The sequence below is a fragment of the Carya illinoinensis genome, chromosome 8, assembly GCF_018687715.1.
Source record: "Carya illinoinensis cultivar Pawnee chromosome 8, C.illinoinensisPawnee_v1, whole genome shotgun sequence".
Classification (NCBI taxonomy): domain Eukaryota; kingdom Viridiplantae; phylum Streptophyta; class Magnoliopsida; order Fagales; family Juglandaceae; genus Carya; species Carya illinoinensis.
In genome coordinates, this window is record NC_056759.1 from 36,629,558 (window position 1) to 36,644,177 (window position 14,620).

Genomic DNA, 14,620 nt, shown 5'->3' on the forward strand with positions numbered 1-14,620 from the left:
ATTCAAGCACATCTCAATAGACTCACAAAACTCACTATTATTCACAGATTAACTCATATCATCTAAAATCACCTTAAAATCCAATCGCAAGCTAAAAGGGCAAAGCGTGCTTTAAGAGTTGCAAGTCACGTCACTCTGTACAAAATATTTTTAAATTACTTACCTTATTGGGGTCTTGGTATTGTCTAATAAAAAAAAATCTATATTATTCTTTTTCCCCCACTGCGGTAAAAAATTATTTTTACACCTTTTTTGTTCCAATATTTTTTAATTCGAATTTTCCAAAAATATAAAATATTATCAAATATCCTAAGTTTATTCTTTCTCATATTTATTTTATTCAAAATCTTCTAATTAAATTGGAAAATTTATCATCAATATTTTCGGATATTTATAAGTAAAAAATTATTGATAATTGAAGAAGAGAGACTCTGGAACTGGGTAGCATGTAAAACTCATTTTTACACCATACAATACAAAACTACCACGTCATAAGTTTGTGAACAAAAATTTGTGTCTGCCTCACACAATCTTAGTCTTACCTCCCCTCCTATCCTACCAACCCCCCCAACCTTGCGTACTTTATAATTTTTTTCTCCCCTCTCTCTCTTGCTTTCTCTGCCCCTTCTCTCTCTCTCTCTCTCTCTCTCTCTCTCTCTCTCTCTCTCTCTCTCTCTCTCTCTCTCTCTCTCTCTCTCTCTCTCTCTCTCTCTCTCTCTCGCTCTCTCACAAGCCTCAGTCTCTCTCTCCTCGAGTAGATCCGCATGTATGCAAATGGAAGTGGATCCCACAACACGATGTTCTTGGTCACAGTCATGATGGCGACGATGACGTTTCGTGCTAGAGCTCGAGCCTTTAGGGCCTCCGTATCTAGCCCCGTTTACATCACCAAGAGCATATGTGGGTCTACCACACCTTACCATTCTATCTAGGGCTGTACAAAACAACTGCATACCCGACCCAGCTGAGTTTTCAAACTAACCCGACCCGAAAACTCCTACCGATCATATGTTAAAAACGGAACCGGAATTACCCGTAGCCGTTATGTTTTTGATCGGGCAATACCCCCGATACTTGTTTATTAACCGAAAGCGAGATAAGAGACGAGGTTCAGGTGGTCGACAACTAAGGCCAGACCGCGTTTGACGATGAACTCAGAGAGGGTCAGATATGGATCTCACGTCGCAACCTCTCCCATGCATGCCCATGCCCCTACGCAGAGAAATCAACCCAGCCCGCACACTGGGGCTCCTCGCCGCACAACACGTTTTTGCACCACCTCAGGAAAAGCAATCCACGGCAGCCCAGCCAACACCCGATGCCAAACACCATGGAAACCGCCTCCAATAGCCATATTCTGAGCCCCTGTTTTGCACTCACAAAAATAGAGCACTCCGCCAACGCCATGCATGAGAAACGAGCAATTCGGCCACCACCAAGAGAGGTAAGCTCTGACCTAAACCACCCCTATAGCGCCACCATTGGTACCCCAGAGGCCACTATACCAAGCGCCTCTCCAATCACGCGACTCAAGCAACGAAGGGCTAGACCCTAGCGCAGAAGCTTCCCGTGAGATTTCAGGCGTACCCAACCACCGGGAAGATTCACTCAACCACAAAGTCAACCTCAAGCGTGAGAAGGGTTTTAATTTTTTAAGAATTTGGTTTGGTTAATGGCGTTGGCGAGGTCCGAGGTATGAAAATATCTTAACAAAAACTCTAGAAACTGACTAGACTCGGGAGAAGGGTATGTAGCTGTAATGTGACTTCTGTCCTAAATAGTAATCATAAGTAAAAACGGGTCGGGTATAAATAACCGAGTTCCGAAAACTTTTTCGGGTCGGGTATCGGTTAATTCTTCAATCGGTTAAAACGGAATAAGTGTTGTCTCGGGTCAGGTCGGAAGGTTGGATTTCGAGTTGGATGAACAGCCCTAATTCTACCAGCGATCGGCACTCCTCTAGTCCTCTCGCCAGAATGTTGACTCTGTTGAGGAAGGATGATTTGGACATACCTTATTTGAGCCTCATGGAGTCTAATATGGAGCAACAGCAAAAGGTCTCTACCTCCTCATTGCCCATATATCTGGTCACTTGAAAAAGACCAATGTTGATGTTTACATTTTTTTTCGTTTGTTTTTCTGTGGAACCATATCCATATGTATCTCTTTTCTTTTAATCCATTTTATGTACTCTTCTTCAAAGTGGGTGTTAATGGGGATTACTTTTTATCTCTTCGAGCTTGTCCCCATTTGTCTTTGCGTGCTGAAAAGGGTGTTTGATCCATTCGAGGAAGGGTTGGATCCTCTGATTTGTGTTTACAGAGTAAGTACGCGGTGGGGGGAAAGGGAAGGGGAGGTAACATTGTGTGAGGCAGGCATGTAAATTTTTTTTCATGAACTTATGATGTGGCATTTTTGTATTGGACAGTGTAAAAAGGAGTTTTACACTCTACCCTGTTTGAAGTTTATCTCATTGAAAAATTTAAAAATTATTTATAATTGGAGGACAGCTTCGTATCAATGGAGGTAGAGCTTGTTCAAGTGGCTTAGGCACGGGGTAGAAATAGTTTCATTTCATCTTTTTTTTTTTCAAATATCACTGAAATATAAATATTTTTCAATTTGAAATCTTCAATTTTTTTCATCTAATTATTATTTAATCATTATAATTTTTTTCAAATTTCTATGTTGGAGGTATTTTTGTAGGGGACCTGAGGCCCACGGGGGCCAGCTCAAGCCCAACAACAGGCAGGTTCCCTGTATTTCAGATAACCCGAAGGGGTCTGACCCAAATTCGCAGGAGCCTCCCAGCGGCTCAGGAAGAACTTGTAACCCATATAAATTGGGTATAACTATCTGAGCCAAGATGGGAAGTTACAACGGAAGCCCGGGAATCCAAGTCGGAGGAAGGAGAATGAAGCATGCCACAAAAAAGGACTGGACTCAAGGCAACATCAAGAGATCATGCTACATTAAATGAGTTTACCAGATAATCATGCCGCATTAATGACTGAACTATGAGGGCCATGCGGTATTAAAGATGGTATGGCGGAGGGAGTTCTGGGAGGATTTCCCTTCCCCCCAACCTGCAGGGTATGGCTATCTGACCCTCTGGGTAGGGTATATAAGATCCCTGGACCTTCAGGTAAAAGGATCGGCTTACTCTCTAATCAAATCTTCCTGTTAAAAACTCTGCATTCACCCTCTTCTCTTACTCTTTAGTAAGCCATTACTGACTTAAGCGTCAGAGGCTACCTAAGCCGCCTCAGGCCACTCCTCCCGATCCTTTCTTTGTTGCTACAGGTCGTAAGCAAAAGACCTAAACTGCTAAGAGTCTGATCCAAAGATATACGAAACACGTTGTTAGCATTCTAAATAAAACATGAAAAAGAATTCAACTTTTGAGTTCTAAAACGAAAATTATATTCTAACAATATTTTAATTTTATAATATTTTTATTCAACTTTTTCTTTCTTATTTTACAAAACTCCATAAAAACATCTTAATTCAAATCATTTCACTACAATTCACAAACCATTTCACAATTACTATTTATAAACTATTTTATTACTATTTACAAATTTCTCATATCATTTCATTCCACCAAGCATCTCCTTAGAGCTTGTCCGTACGACTTGGGCATTGCGCATCAATGATTTTTACTGACTCCTCTACCATGCAACAATATCAAATTGTTCAATCACATAACAATGAAGAAATATGATGAGTTCAAGTAAAAATGTTTGGATGCGGAGTATAACCTATCGTATGAAAATATTTGAGGTAGGTTCATATCAAAACTTCGTCACTTTATGTGTAGTACTCAAAGTTAAAACTCAATGATGGACGACTTGTTTTATATTTAGAGGTATAATCGGTTTGGTTTGGTCTGATTTTGGACATATTTTAGAACCGAACCGGTATATACTAGTTTTAAAATCGGTACTTCTGGTTTTACCGTTTCGGTCCGATTCAGTCTAATTTTTTCTATGTTTTATATTGTATATATAATATAGTTATTATAGTATGTAATAATATATTAATAATATATAGTAGTATATGATAATATATATTATAATTATATTATAGACTATATAGTGATATATTATAATATATAGTACTGATATATATAAGATTTTAAAATTTAATATTATATTAATTAGTAATTTATCATATAATGCAAAATTATTTTATATAATTATGTATAATATAAAAAATATATTGTATAGAATATAAGAAATTAAAAAAACAAATATATATATATATATATATATATATATATATGAACCAATTCATTAGGGTGTTAGAAAAGTAAAACTGAAACTAGACCGATTTTAATTAATTTTAAGAAAAATAATACTAGTACTAGACCAAACCAAACTCAGTACCAGACTAAACCTAGCGATCCAGTATACCGTTTTTTTTTTTTCTTTCTTTTCAACCCTAGATATATGAGTACTGCAAGTTCGTGTTGATTCTGTCTAGGCAGTTTATATTTTAATACAAAATATTTATAAGACTTTTTTTTTTTTTAAACAAACAAAATATTGATAAGACTTGTCTTTCTAAGCAGGATGCATATATATATATATATATATATATATGTATGTATGTATGTATGTATGTATGTATATCTTAAAGAACGTGTTTTCCAACCAAATACCTTATCGGTTTCGAGTGAATTAGTATAGCACAAAAAGAGAAAAAAAAAAAAAAGAAAAAAAAAGATACCTAGAACCTACTCGACCTGCATAAAGGAAGATATTTCTATAACAAGATTTGCAAAAAAATATAAAATAAAAAAGTTCTTATTAATAAGTTACATTATTGGGGTCTCGTCGTCTCGTTTTTTTTTTTTTTTTAATAAAATAAAAAAAATAAAAAATAAAAAGCCTTATAAATTATTGTTCTTACGGTTAACTTAGATATCTATATATATATATATATATATATCAGTTGACCTCGTCGCAGCAAAGCATCTCTACAACCTGGGTCATGGTGGGCCTATCATCCTTATCTTCTGCAACGCATTGCCAAGCCACCTTGAGCAGAAGTTCCATCTTAGCCGAGTCATATCTGCCGCCCATGCTTGGATCTACAATCTCCTCAATATTCCACGACTCCCTTGAAGCTTCACCATCAGCATGCATCATGATCTTCTCCCTCACCAGCGAGTCCAATCTATTATACTCTTTCGCCCCTCCGCCACCAGGGCTATGCTGCGTACCTGTGGGGCTCTTTCCCGTAACCATTTCCAGCACCACAATCCCATAGCTATAGACATCAACTTTAGAGGTGATGGGACGATTATAAACCCATTCAGGAGCCATATAACCTCTAGTTCCTCTCATCTTTGAGAAGTTTGAATGATCACGCTCACCTCTATTCAGTAGTTTAGACAGACCAAAATCTGCTACCTTTGGTTGATAGTTGGAGTCCAAGAGTATGTTATGAGGCTTTACATCACAATGTAAAACCCACTCTAGGCACTCTTCATGCAAATAAGCTAGGCCTTTCGCTGTGCCCACTGCAATGTCAAATTTTTCCCAATCAAGTTCGTTAGAAGTAAGTTTATCTGCTAAGGATCCATGTTCCATGTTCTCGTACAACAGAAGCCTATGCTTTCCCTCTACGCAGTATCCCAACATATCTATCAAGTTCATGTGGTTAAGCCTCCCAATGGTATTTACTTCTGTTAGGAATTCGGCTTCTCCTTGGTTAGCTTCGTCGAGTCTTTCGATTGCTGCAACTCGCTTATCGGGCAGTATACCTTTGTATACTACACCACCCCCTCCTCGTCCAATCACTTCAACGAATCCCCGTGTGCCCTTTTTCAGCTCAGAAAACTTGAATCGCTTGAATCTAGACATCAGGAGGTATCCTTCTGCAACTGGGTCGGAATTCTTACTGCTCATGAACAAGGAAAATAACACCAGGAAAATGCAGGTTACCTCTAGGCCTCCCACTGCGGTAGTAAACCAAAGCAAAAGCTTCAGTGTCTTATTTTCATACGTTCCTCTAACTTGCCTGCTAAGTTCGGCTGTTCAATTCAACCTTGATTCGGCGGCATCAAGCGTCTTGTTATAGACGAAACCAGCTTTGGGTACTCTTAAATACAAGTCTCCCTCAAAATTTGGTGTAAGTTGTCCATTGTATAACTTATACTTGGGGTAACATAAATAGCCACCGTAATCTGCTTTAAATACAAATTGGAAACCTTTGCAACTACACGTCGTTAGGCATTCGTTTTCACAGTGTTGTAAGGTCACATTCGGCAGGAACTCTAAATCGTAGCCATAGAAATGAAAATGAGAAAGTTGGACAAAACTAGACAGCTTTCCATGACTCTGATTGCAAGGGATATTGAATTCTGCTTCACACCCAAAAGACCAATCAGGTGGATCTTTCATCTTGAATCCCTGCAAGCAAGAGCATCTCCTGCCGGAAGCATGATCATAACTACAAAAACTATTGGGCCCACATATGCCATGAATGGTGCATGGATCCGACACCGCTTAACATGTGACAACCCAATCCCACCCTTCATTCATTGCTTCCAGGCCGTATAATCGAAGGTTACCATCACGATCAATAGTTAATCTTCTGTGAGTTTTCACACCAAAATCTGTAGCTTGGATCACCAAATGATCAGACGACCAGAAATAGCCCGACTCGTTCAGTACTGCAGCTCTACTAGAGTTGTACATAGACCTTCCGGCTAGTCCAGGATCACTAAGCTCTGGATCAGGCCAGTAGAGACTGGATACAACAGGACCTTGGTATAACAGACGAAGGACATTATCGTTGTCAAAAAATAGCTTATAGTAGCCAGAAGAACAGTCTACTTCGCTTGATTTTGATACGAGGGTTGAAATCCTGGTTAGCGTTTGTTGTGGAAGAAGAGTATCTGTTGGTGAATCAAAGCTCTGCCAGATGACACCACTCTCAGAATGATTTAGAACAAGATTTCCGGTGTTTTGGAGCTGTAGTTGCAATTTCGAGGACTCTAAAGGGGTCGAGGCTGCTGTTCTGGTGGCCCAAACGGTTATACCGGCGGAGTTTGTTAGGCGAAGCTTGCCATCTTTCGAAAGCGAAAGCTGTGAACCTGTTCCATCAACCGGATCATCTCGGTTTGCCATCCAAACAACGGTCGGAGCTGAGGACCTTGTCAACCATATGGCAAAGCAGAAAGCGTTTTCACCGACCGGGAAAAATCCCGCAGAGAAATCACCATTGAGAGAAACCAGTTTGTCGCTTGGGTCCTCAACAGATAAAGATGAACCTCTGAGAACGTCAAATGTTTTTGGTGATGAAGATAGGAGAGGAGTTTGGATGAGCATAAGAAGAAGGAAGAAAATTGAGATATCCATGGTGAGAATGGAAATGTTTGCAGACGGCCCCGCCATTCGTTTTCCCAGCCCACTGGTTAATAAACTAAAATCACTTGTCAAATGAACGTCCATTGTTTTATTATTGTACGTCAGTGTTGATTTTTCGAACTCAAGATCGTTGATGTGTTCTTTTATAACGTCATTATTTAGACAATAACGAAGTCGATTGAAATCTTAATTCTTAATTTGTTTTATATACCAAACTTGATGGAAGATTTTCTGATTAATGGAGGTGTAACTCAGCGATGGACATCATGTCATCATGCATGTAGTCAAAGTACAGCTTAAAACCTCAATTATGGCCGCCTTGCTTGATGGTGCAAGCTTATGTTGACTCTCGCTTAGGGTTATTGATTAATGTTAATGTTATGGACAAGTACTTTTAAATGTATAATTATGGTGGAGGAGACGTCATTAGGGACCATAGGGGAAACTTAAAATGAGCCTTCTCTTCTTATTTTGAATACAGAACGAATATGTTATTACTGACCTTGACTAAATTATTTTCTTCACAAGATGCTAAATACAAAAATTCCTTATAATAAATAAAGTCATCTTGTATTAAAACATTAAAATCATACAACAGAGCATTGAAGCATTGATTAAAAGATTTTTGAACTTTGTACTGTAAAAACAATGACTTAAAATCTTTGTATATAATTTAAGCCTTTCATGTCTTGTCTCCCTGGCCAAGTCCTGTGTTACAGTTTTATCTTTATAAATATTCTTACATGTGATTGTTTAAAAACATAAAACAAACTAAAATGAGTAGACACAGTAAGAAACTCATCATAATGTAAACACACAATATAATTTTTTTATAAAATATTTCATGGGTGAGATCGAGTAAAATCATAATCATTTATACATATGCTTATGACATGCATGACTTGTCTTACTTATCTTGCTAGCCCATACATTTAACCTTGTATGCAAGGTTGTACACCGACCCCACATTCTGTAGCCACAAGAGGAGTCACTAATAGTATCCTAGCATACTATGGTGGACCACACTTAGATCTGTGGTTTGCACATCCACCTATAAAATTGAATTTGTACTATGCATCTAAATGAAAATTTTATTAATTGTTCTGGGCTTATCTTACACTTGATTTAATGAAAACTTACACATAAAATAAATGAGATGCATATATAATACATACATAACTATAATATGTGGAATGAAACATGATCATGAATTATGAAGAATAACGTGCTTACAAATTTCAAGACATGTATCGTACATAAATTTTGACTTCCAAACTAACTTTAATTGTAATATATATAACTAGCTAACGTGTGTTAATTCTAATTTATGATCAAATTACTTATCTTAGAGCATTGACATTGAATTAGTCATCTCAATTTTCAAAATTTGACTAATATATAACTTTTTTGCCTTTAGTTAATAACTCAAAACTTAAAGTCTACATTGAATTAGCCATCACATTCTCTACAAAAATAAAATATTATTATTTTTTATTATCTATATTTCTTTATTTATTTTTTATTTTTATTTTCATAATCTACAATAGCCTCCAACAATCATATTAATTTCCATCAATTGGATCCAACAATTTATAAAATTAGCATCTCTAGTTGATAGTTTTTGTAGATGTTAACAAAAACATTATTATGCACATTCACAATCCCATATGTAGTCAACTAGAGAAATAGTTTTTGATGCACACTCATTTTGTATGCATCCAAAAACCACATGATCACACCAAATAACCTCAGCATATAGACAAGCCTAGATAGTATACAAAAAAAAGAAAAGAAAAGGAATTCCACCAACATATAATGGCCCAAAAAGATCAACAGACTCCAATATATGCAATCCCAACAACAGCATATAGTTTTGACAAACATGTGGCAGTCTTAATAGAACAAGTGCAGTCCCTATAGCAGCATCCCAACTCTAATTTTTACTCTAGTATTTCCTAATCTAGTTTTTGCTACACACACCTACAGTAGCATGTAGTTGTTGACCACAGTCATAAACACCCATATTTAAAGCCCAAAATAACAAAAAACCACAAAATACCATAAAGAATAGTCGTCGACAGCAACTCGTTTGTGATACCGCACAGGTGGCTGGGCTACTCTATGGTGGTTCTCGATTTCGGTTGGGGTTGAGTCATTCTTGCTCGAGGGACAGTGAGGCCTAGTGATTTACACCTGAGAGGTGAGAGACAAAGGGTTGTAGGCATGGAGACGGGAAGGAACCCATCTATGGGGCTCAGTGTTGTCGTGACAGAGGGTCTTGTGAGAGAGATCAAGAACTGATGCATGGGATTAGAGGGAGAGGGAGAGGGGGACATGGGGCTTATTTTGTGGTGGTTGATGGCTGAGATGTGGAGACTAGGTACTGGTTTCATTGTGCAGTGGCCTAGGTCTTTATGGAGGCTGCCAGACTTCGCATACAGGAGGTTCATGGCGAACAAGCTTGTGCAACTACACATATGTGTGATGTATATATATGTAGTACTAAATACCCTAGGGCAGCGAAACAAAAACGGCATGCATGCTACGTGGTTATAGCAATTGGTAGCGGTTAGGAAATTTAATAGGAAGAGGACCCTAAAATTATAATCCGAGTGGAAAGAGGCATGTATGACTTAGGGTTATAGAGAAATGGGTAGTTGTGTCTTCACTGGAGGGGGCTAAGGTTGTAAGGAAGAAACTACTGTGAAGTGTGATCTTTATCTATATATATGCACAGAGCTAGAAACCTTAAGGAAAGAAAAGAAAGAAATCAACATGCATGCAGTTATGCGCAAGTCACGCAGTGTTTTTGGGCTTTAGCTCATGAGCTTTGAATTTTGGGTCCATTTCCAAAATGTTAGGGGTCCCACATCTTGGTTAGTGAATGGTCTTAACAAGGCTGGTTAGAGCAGTCCAAACAATCTCTTTGGTTTGTTCATATTTTCATGGGTCAAGTATTAAATAAATTATTGATGGGCCTAGTATTAGATAAATTTTCCATGTGCCTCATCTCAAATTCTAAAATAACCCAACTCGCCCTATAAGTTTTTGGGGCTAATTACCAAGCAAACATATTCCACTTGACCCATAAAATATTAAATGGCTTTAACCTAATTATCAAACCCAATAAAAATTCATATTTCATCATAATAAGATTTTGGGCCTATGGCCTATTAAAATTACCCAATAGATCTCAAATAGGCTTCCTATAAATATTGATCTAAAAGAAATTATAGTTCACTGGCTTGGGCCTGGATGTTACAAATGTGTTTAAATTGTTCCAAGTTTATAGTTTTTGGTTCCTTTGTTCCTTATAATTACGTTTTTATTTTAATTCTAGAATTTGATCTTGATTTTTTGTTTGTTTACTAGGATTTCCTAGGCTCCTTGAATGGGTTTCAATTGTTTCTTCCTAAATCATTATGTTCTTATAGTATTTTATTTCATCCACATTTTAAATTGTTGGAACGAAGAATTATTCTATTTTTTGCACCATCTCTCAAGCTATGAACATTATGGCTCTAATTTAAAGGTCCAGTTTGCCGTAGGGCTGAGTGGCAACTAAGCTCAACTCGGTATTCGAAAATCTAACTCCAAGTACGACATTGTTGGAGTTCAAATCAGAACTTCGACTCCGACTTAGACTTACATAGGCTCTAATTCAATTTCGACTCTAATCTATTGGATTGGAGTTGGAGCGAAGTTGGATATGGAGTTTCTTTTTCGCTTCATATTTAATCTATTTTTAAACAAAACTTTACATATAATTGATTACTTTTTTTGTGGGCTTTCAAGTTTCATGTTTACTAAAAACATTACAAAAAGAAAAGAAACAGATTTTAGATATGAAAAATATATATAACTACAAATATTTCATATGCTAAGCAAACTTGAAAACAAAACTAGGCTATCTTAATATGCTATTATTCATAATTTGATATTAGAGTCTCACACTTCCAAATCAATTAAAAACAATAAAGTGATTGTTCAACCATCTAGCCAAGGTCATAGCTAACACTCAAGGCCCTAAATAAATACTAAAAGGTAAGAGCAACCATGAGCCATCATAGTCCAATGACAATGTCCATCATCTAATCATTCATTGTTGAATAAATCATAAATAGGAAACACAACCAACCACTCAAATACAAGTAAAATATTTGATTAAAATCTAGTTACAATGTTATATACTACTATATTAGAATCTAAATAATAAATTAATAGTCTTACAATATATAGTTACACGACTCACTATTAGCAAGTCAAGTTTCATCTACCCTAATATATCTAATATATATGATAGTGATACATGATGTGTAATGTGCACATATAATTAATTATCGAAAAGCTATGCCCACAAAAAACTTTTCCCGAAACCCTTCACCAATTGACTTGGCTCCTGCAAGATGGATTTAAAAAAAAAAAAATAGCAAACTGAAAATTGAAAATCTCCCTCATCTCCACCTACAAACCCGAAAATCTCCCTCATCTCCTTGAAAATCTCAAGCACATCTACCTGAACCACACAACCCCTCATCTCCCTCATCTCCTTGAACCACAAAAACCCTCATCTCCCATAGAAGCACATGAACCCATCTCCTTGAACCATGAATCCTCACCCATGGCCTCCATCTCTCCAAGCCATCTCATCTCCCCCTCGACATCCTCTCAACATCTCATCCCCTGAACCACAAACCCTCGCGCTAACCCTGAGCCAGAATCCTATGCTTCCAAAGCCCATCTCCCTTCACCCCCCACCCTAAACACATGCTTGCCTCAATCCCTCTCCCCCTTCTAATTTTAAACCCCCCAAACACTCCATCTCCCTAAGCCTAAACCCTCAATCTCCCTGAGCCTGTTGCTTGCCTCCATCCCGATTGGGAGAACTCCATTTACAACAACAAAGTCTCTGTTGTTACTCAGTATGCTTCGCTGCTTGTCTCTAATTTTCACTTCTCTATTTTATGTTTTCTTGCATGATTTCTATTTAGCCCATCTAATTTTTACCATTATTGACGGGTTATAAATTGTAATTATTAATTTTTTAAGTTACCATTGTTGTAAATGTTTTCTGTAGTGATTTACGGTTATTGATTTAGCATTATTGTAATAATTAATATGCTTAATTTGAAAAAAAAAAATAAACGGTAGCTTGGGTTGGTACATTGTTTGAAACTCAGATAGAAAATGCAAGAACATGTGAAATCATATGTAGTAAGAACATGAGTTTTGCGATCATCCATTGAAAGTTTGAAACTCTTGGTTTAATTAATTATTTACGCAATTGGGAATTTAATTTGATATGTTTTTCCTTTTTAATCTACTCAAGCTAGGTGAGTTGACATATAGATTACATAATATATAGTAAGAGACAAACGGACGAGGTCGTGGATTCAAGATTCATTAAGCCTATTTGTTTAACTAATTATCAAGATCCATCTTTGAGAAAATAACAAAAGAAGTATAATGTGAGTGTGTGTGTGTGTGTGTGTGTGTGTGTGTGTGTGTTGGGGGGGGGGGGGGGGGGGGGGGGGGGGTATAGCTAGATATATTGGTCATATTCAAACAGCTTAAGTAGTTGGGTTTTATTATTCTAAAGTGGGAGTGGGTGAATCTAAAATTGTGGTGGGTAATCTGAAAGTGTGTATGTCTATTGTGGGTTTACTTCGTTTTCTCATATTAGTTTTTATATCAATTGCTTGATTTTGGTTTTGAGAGAGTAGTAAAAAATATTAGGGGTAATCAAATAGAATGTTATTATCGTCTGTGGATGCCCTTATTTATGATACGATGATAGGAATGTCGCTATGCTTTTATGAAGAAATATTAGAATACATGCTTACTTTATAGTATGTTATGGAGGTGATGTTGGGTTATAGTGTGATCTTGTTTGTTAATATGTGTTGGTAATTTCAGTTTGTGAATATGTACTGATCATTTTGTAGGCCGGGCATCGCGGAAAAACCGACATATTGCCAAAAGACAATCAACCGATTAAATGGAAATTTTTGTTGATGGAATTTATATGTACTGATCTGAGAGTATGGAACATAGGTTGAAAGTATTTTTATGTTTTGGGTAGTTCTGAGATGTGCTTGAATATTGACATGTAATGGCTTGGCATTTTTATGTTTTGGGCATTTCTTGTTGTAAATTTGTAAATATTTTGCTTTTGAGAATGAATGGACGGTTTCAGATTTTTATATATCTCCACATGGCAATTTCAGCTTCAGATTTTACAGGATACCTTGTAAACTTATTTTGGTAGTGAATTTGTAAATGTTTTGCTTTTGAGAATGAATGGATAGTTTCAGATTTTTGTATATCTTCACATGAAAATTCCAGCGCAGCTTCAATTTTTACAAGATACCTTTTAAACTCATTCTAGTTGTGAATTTGTAAATATTTTGCTTTTGATAAGGAATGGACAGTTTTAGATTTTTGTATATCTTCACTTGCTAATTTCAACTTCATTTTTTATGGGATACCTTGTAAATGCATTCCATCACAAAATTGTGCATAACAAGATATTGCACTAATTCCATTAATGCAAAAATGCATGATAGGAAATTGCACTAAGCCTATTGCAAGAAGTAGCTTTACAAGTTTGAATATTACATTACAATAACTTAATGGACCAAAACACCACCACATACTCCAATAATTTCCACCAAAATCGCACTCCAACAATTTTCACCAAAACATACTCCAATAATTGTGTCCAAATACAATCATTTCCACCAAAACATTCTTGCTAATCACCACCATTTACACTTATCTTGATAATCATCCTAATCTGAGAGATGCAATTGAGATGGTTGGACATAATGAAACAATGCTTAGTAAGAACGACAATAAAAGATTAGAAAACAACATCAGTGTTTCACGTCGACACTACCGGCAATGGAGGAGCAGTCGCTCCAATACCCAAATAATCTGTTGTGTATACTGGCCCGTGTGTATACTATAGTTATAAAAAAATGTTGCGTCAAACCAACAAAATGTAATATCATAATGTGTCCAAGAAGTAGTACAAACTTTATTTTTTATATTTCTGTGAAGGTTTACCTGTGAAGAGCAACAGGTGTTGCAATTCTCAAATAATTTGTGGTGTATACTTGTCTGTGTATACTAGATTTATATACAAAGCATGGAGAGAATGTGACTCCTTCTCCCTCTCTCTCTTGTGAAAACTCAAAGGCTCTAGATCTAATTTTCGTTGGAGGGAGAGCAGGCCTCAG

General features: G+C 36.7%; 3 protein-coding genes across 3 annotated transcripts; 1 reads left to right on the forward strand and 2 right to left on the reverse strand.

Moving 5' to 3' along the window:
• The first annotated feature begins 827 nt into the window (after nt 1-827).
• LOC122274695 lies at nt 828-2,096 on the forward strand. Its single transcript, XM_043083712.1, has 2 exons — nt 828-916; nt 1,898-2,096. Exons 1-2 carry the CDS (start codon nt 828-830, stop codon nt 2,094-2,096), a joined length of 288 nt encoding a protein of 95 aa, XP_042939646.1.
• A 2,840-nt stretch (nt 2,097-4,936) lies between these two features.
• Nucleotides 4,937-6,224, reverse strand: LOC122318129 (putative receptor protein kinase ZmPK1). The gene has a single exon (XM_043135298.1). The coding sequence runs from the start codon at nt 5,913-5,915 to the stop codon at nt 4,953-4,955; it is 963 nt and encodes a 320-aa protein (XP_042991232.1). The 5' UTR covers nt 5,916-6,224; the 3' UTR covers nt 4,937-4,952.
• Nucleotides 6,045-7,406, reverse strand: LOC122274696 (putative receptor protein kinase ZmPK1). The gene is made up of 2 exons (XM_043083713.1): nt 6,531-7,406; nt 6,045-6,419 (listed from the first exon to the last, which is right to left on the reverse strand). Exons 1-2 carry the CDS (start codon nt 7,404-7,406, stop codon nt 6,045-6,047), a joined length of 1,251 nt encoding a protein of 416 aa, XP_042939647.1.
• Nucleotides 7,407-14,620: the final 7,214 nt, after the last annotated feature.

Bases quoted from the DNA above. Each gene is read 5' to 3' on its own strand.
- LOC122318129 (XM_043135298.1), bottom strand. From the start codon at position 5,915: ATGAGCAGTAAGAATTCCGACCCAGTTGCAGAAGGATACCTCCTGATG.
- LOC122274696 (XM_043083713.1), bottom strand. From the start codon at position 7,406: ATGGCGGGGCCGTCTGCAAACATTTCCATTCTCACCATGGATATCTCA. The intron at 6,420-6,530 runs GTTGTCACATGT...TCTTGCTTGCAG, and splicing joins TGAATGAAGGGTGGGATTGG to GGATTCAAGATGAAAGATCC.
- LOC122274695 (XM_043083712.1), top strand. From the start codon at position 828: ATGACGTTTCGTGCTAGAGCTCGAGCCTTTAGGGCCTCCGTATCTAGC. The intron at 917-1,897 runs TTACCATTCTAT...GTCTCGGGTCAG, and splicing joins ATATGTGGGTCTACCACACC to GTCGGAAGGTTGGATTTCGA.